The 5,640-nt window shown below is 40.3% G+C and overlaps 1 protein-coding gene across 1 annotated transcript; it reads right to left on the bottom strand.

The window, feature by feature from the left end:
• Window positions 1-3,034: 3,034 nt before the first annotated feature.
• lingo1b (leucine rich repeat and Ig domain containing 1b) lies at window positions 3,035-4,900 on the bottom strand. The gene has a single exon (XM_070906987.1). It carries the CDS (start codon window positions 4,880-4,882, stop codon window positions 3,035-3,037), a length of 1,848 nt encoding a protein of 615 aa, XP_070763088.1. The 5' UTR covers window positions 4,883-4,900.
• Window positions 4,901-5,640: the final 740 nt, after the last annotated feature.

A 5,640-nucleotide genomic window follows, 5' to 3' on the forward strand; every position in this document is an offset into this window, starting at 1 on the left:
AACACTCTTACAAACCTGCTACTGTACTATAGAGCCTCCAGTAACTGTCATGCTTCTAGTGCAGCTGCAATGGAGTGTGGGAGTGGAATACATTTTCATCAATCATAGTAGCCGTCCAGTTATGGATAGTCCAGAACTAACGGAAACTATGCAACCATAGTGCTTTAAACCAGTGTCCAACAGTCATACAGGAAAAATTCCAAAATAGAGGAAAAAGGGATTTGTTTCTATTGACAACAGAAAGACACAGCAACAAAACTATTTTATGTTAGGATGCTTTTTGCCTTTTTGAAACTCATTTTCCTTTTGTCTTCATGCTTTCTTGCTTTTATGAGTGTTGTAGTTATTGCTACCTTTTTATTGCTCTATCCATCTAAGTGTATAACCCAGATGCAACAGGTCCTGGCGAGTTCTCTGGAGCATGTCAGAAGGCTTATTCTCAGAAATGTTATCTTAGCTCTATGGACACAGCGAAAAGATGTATAGTCACTTTTTCTTCCTTTTTTTTGGAAAGCATTGAAACCCGCACATTGATTCTATAAATCTGTCATGCAATGTCACATCATGTCATGTTTATTTTACATAACAAAAACTGAAATGTTTTTGCAAGCCTGTCCAAAAGCAAAGAAAATGTTCTTTGATGTCCTTGTGATTTAGATCAGACGGACGGTTTCTGCTTTAAAACGTGACCAGGCGTCTTCATGCCCTCAGGCTGTAAGTGTAATGTTGTGTTCCCGGTGTCAGTGACAGTTGTTTCTGTTTTCAGCTTCTGTTGTCACTATAACCAACCATTTAGTCGCTATCATGGCTGCTAACATGAGTATTTGCTGAATTAATTATAATTAGAGAATTACCACAGCTAACACACTTACCGTGCTCAGTATTCAGAAGTGTTGTTTTGCGGTTCCTTGTTAAAATCAGTGCCACTTTGTTTTCCTCCAGTGCTCCTTGTGACCTATAGATACACATTAGCCTCAGTGACTCATTGTGTATACTTTTAAATTGTGCGCCGTAATCATGCTAGCATGCTAATATTAGCATTAAGCTCAAATGACAACTGAGGCTTACAATATGGTTTACAGAACACAAATGCATAGGACCCTGGGAATTTGGACATATGTATGTTATAAGATTACCGCCAGGTCTGAATGCACTATATGATTTTATGACTACATTGGCAAGTACCAACATTAAAAGACTGCAGTGAGATGAGTATTTAAGGGCTATTCTAAAAGTGTGCTTCACTGTGTGCCCCCTAAGTAAAGCAATAAGCTCTGTGAACATTACTTGCAGCACAGAAGATCACCTCTCTTACAGATGAAAAATGTGTCTTCACTTTTTTACAGTAGATTAGCATAAAATAAGCACCCCGTAGTATAAAAAATGTTATTTATTTTAATAGAATTTCCATCTGCCCATCCCTTTTTAAACAAGTATTTTAAGAGTTAATGAACATATTATCTTCAGAGCAGACCTTGACTGTGAAATTAATTAGACAACATAAAATCCTTATGAGGCATAAAACTCCATTTTACACATGAATATTGGGTATTGCTCAGCTGAAAGCTGGAAAATGGGTTACTTAAGGCAGCAAATTAATAATGTCACCATTTTTTAGATGCACTGGTGACAATATAACCTCAGGACTTGGACGGAGTGCTTGCATTTATTGAGCTGCCAAATGGGTAAACTTTGTTACACTTGATGATAAATTGTTAATCTTGTTATTTCCAAGGCTACTCTTATGCACTCTCTTTTGTTCAGTTAAATCAAAAACATGTTTACTGAATATTTAATCTGCTCTTTAGATTGTAATATGTTCAAAACCCACAGTCATTAAAAGCATTACTATTGTGCCATAGCATAATGTACAGGGAAAGAATAAAATACAGAAAAAATATGTATAGCTGAACATGTCAATACATTTAATGACAAACTTCCTTTGTTGGCAGAAAGGAGCACATACTGTAGGACTGGCTTATTTTTTCTTATTCAGTGTGTTAACATACCCACTTCTAATTTGACTGTTACCAGATTAAGGAAATGACTCCAGTTATTATAACTGATGGACACAGTAAAATTGAAGACCAATTGACAAAATTAATTGTGATGTAAGTAATGGAGATAAAAGCTACTGTTTGAAATTTTGGACATGGTTTCCTCAGCAGCGCCAGAGAAAACATCCAAACACAATTTAATGGTGCTGGAAAATAGTTAAAGGCGACTGCTCACTGACACGTGACTCCTGACCCACCAACTGATTCTTAATACTAAAATTTTGATTTCCGAGAATTTTTGGTAATATTACAACTCTCAAAATATTATAACTTCTTTCTCTGAATATTATGACCTTGTTCTCAAAATTTGCATTTTAATCTTGTAATACTGTGATTTTGTTCCCCTCAAAATATATCTTTATTTTTGTAATTGTACGGCTTCTTTTTTGAAAGTACATCTGTATTCTGTCAAAATATGACTAAAAATGTAACTAAAAATCTCCCCAATACTCATGTCGTACTTGTCAATTGCTTGGATGGGACAGAGAAACTGCTTTCAACTTAGCATTTCAAGTAACAGAACTTGGGTTCAAATAGTGGGTTATTGTGCTTTGTACATCCATCTTTCTCTTATTTTGTGCTGATAGAAAGATGATACTTGCAGGCTAATCTCCACATCCTTCCAGACAGTAACCCACCTGTCATGTAAACTCAGTTTATTGGGGAAATCCGTCTACTGTGGTCCATGTGCTTTATTCCAACCATCACCTTAATTTGGGTAAACGCAGTAATCCAGTTGTTTAGTGCATGTTAACATACTGATTGAGAATTGCCAATACAAATTTACAGAAATTTGAAATTCAACATTTGCTTTTAAAGATTCAGTCCCTGAAGTAAAAAAAAAGTTTAGGGTATAGTGTCAAGATGCGTTTGCTGCTGTGCAATTTCTATCGCTCATGAACTGAGTACATATTTGAAGCGAGGATAGTATGCATCCCGACTGCAGTTTGTAAGCTTACATGGCCTCCATTTGAAGTTCACATGATTTTCATGTTGAATTGTATGGGTGCCTCAGTTGGACTGGCCTCTTCTGTTTCCTCTTTACGTGGCACATATTCAACCTCTATACTTGACTTAGTATTGTCTTTCCCTCTACTCCAGAGGAATAATATTACAAGACAGAAGAGGACAACTCCGAGGAAAGAGATAAATCCCATGGTGGTTGCAATGATAAGTGTCTTTACATCGAATGGAAATGGAACTGTGGCCCGGGTCACATTAGCACCTTCATCGCTGGGCTGGTTGGAAATGAAGGCAAATGTCTTGTTTGGCTGGTGGGGCCAATTGGGGGAGTAGCTATGCACAAAAAGGTGAGCAGCTTTGGTGTCATTGCCAGCTGCATTGCTTGCAATGCACAAGTAGGTGCCGTTATCCTGGATTTGGGAGTAACGCACCTCCAATGTGCCCTCATTAGACACAGAAAGTCTTGAACCCACAGTTTTGGTAGTGATGTATTCCTTCTTAGGAGATAGCCACATTATCACAGGGACTGGATCACCCTCAGCTTGGCAAGCAAAATGAACCGTAGTTCCTTCATCTACATGGCTTTCTTGAACCTTATAATCCATGATCTTTGATTTCTGGCAGATGAAATAGTCAGAAGGGAGGATGTCTGGGAAGTCCTTGAACTCTTTTCCTTGCACAACCTCAGGTGAAGCACACGTGGGCTGTTGTCTGTTAAAGTTGAGCCTCCACCGCCGGCGGAAGACCCAGAGCAAGCGACAGTCGCAGGCCAACGGGTTGTCATACAAAGCCAGGGTCTCCAGGTTGCCCACTGAGTGGAAGACTGACTCCTCCAGGGTGCTCAAGCTATTGCTGGATATATTGAGTACACGGAGATGGTTGAGTCCTCGGAAAGAGTAGGGCTCAATGGCAGCTAATCTCCCACCAGCCAAATGAAAAGCCTGGAGCTTCTGTAGATTGAACAGTTGGTTCCCTTCCACAGTTAGAATGGGATTGAAAGACAGATTCAAAAACCGAAGATATCTTAGGTGACTGATGGCTTGGTAGGGGATGGCTGTAAGATTACAGTTTGTGATGGACAATGATGTGAGGTTGAGTCCAAACAAGCATTTTTGAGTCATGGTATCCAGTGCAGGCATATGAGAAATCTCCAGCACTCTGAGCCGATACAGCCTCTTAAAGGAGTAATCCCTTATGACAGTGACGTTGAGATAGCGTAATCGAAGCGACAACAGGTTATGCAGATGGCTAAGGGCATCAGTGGGCACTGAGGCCAGATTGCATCCCTCAATGTTGAGGCTTTCAAGGTTGCTGAGGCCATGGAATGATCGGGGTGAAATGAATACTAGGTCATTGTCACCAACCTCCAGAGCCCTCAGGTTGTAAAGCTCCTGGAACATATAGTCGAGCAGAATGACAATTTTGTTCTCACTAATATCCAGCTGGGTGAGGTTGGTCAGGCCTGTGAACACCCCCAGCTGGATGAGCTTCAGCTGGTTGTTGCGCAAACCCAGAGTTCGAAGGTTCATTAGGTTGCTAAAAGCCCCAGGCTCAATGGATTGAATTGTGTTTTCGTTAAGCTGCAGCTCCTCCAGTTGAGGGTAATTAATGAACTCTTCAGGCCCCAGAGTTTTCAGACGGTTCTTGCTGAGGTCTAGCAGCCGTGTTTCAGTGGGAATGCCTTCAGGAAGAGCTGCCAGTCTCCGTCGATGACAAACGACTGAACGCTCCTGAGCGTTGCAGTCACATCGGGAGGGGCAACCAGTGGTGGAACCAGAAAGAACGGTGCCCAGCATCAGGATCAGGATGGGCTGCCAGCACGCCACCAAGTAGCTGTGCCCTCCTGCCTCCCCAGACACCATCCTACGGCTTACCTGTGGAGACACAGAAAAAGAGGGGTTGGTAGAGAGGAATGGTGGTACAGAAATGGGTATGACAGTTTTGCTAGAATACTTCCTGGAATACTTTTCTTACATTTCATAGAAAGACAAAGAATATCATTGAAATGTTTACCTGTGATATGTACATGTGAGACTTCATTTTGCAGTATTAAAAAAAAAAAGATTCTTAAAGTACTGTCCCATAACAGCTCGATGAATTATGGTTTTTCAATTCACAAGGCAAATTTCATGATGATAAAGGGTCTTCCCAAGTTACAGGCACATTTTGGATCATTTCCTAGCATAACCTGAATACATTTCTTACATCATAAAACCTTTGCAAAGCCTAAATCTATTTTCATAGCTTATGCAAAGCCAGTGAAAATCTTAATTTTGCTTTTATCTGCACACCGTTGGAAAGATGTCAGCCATCTTCCTTGCATAAAATTTCATTATGGTGACTTTCCTCACAAGTAATGAAATCAGCCAATCAATAAAAGGGCTTGGTCACACAATATAACCAGCCTGCTGTGCTTCGGACATCAGAGTGTGCTGAAAACGATTACTGCCAATATCAGTGACACATTGTCTCCGCTTATACAAACCATTTTTAATTAGCAGCCAAAAATGCCATGGTACATCCTTAAATGGCTCCCCCAAACATTTGCAAACTTGACACATCCCATGCCACTGCTGAGCTGTTGACCTTGCAGTGATATAAAACAGAGATTTCTGCCAAG

This window comes from Enoplosus armatus, chromosome 1 (genome assembly GCF_043641665.1).
Source record: "Enoplosus armatus isolate fEnoArm2 chromosome 1, fEnoArm2.hap1, whole genome shotgun sequence".
In the NCBI taxonomy this organism is placed as follows: Eukaryota; Metazoa; Chordata; class Actinopteri; order Centrarchiformes; family Enoplosidae; genus Enoplosus; species Enoplosus armatus.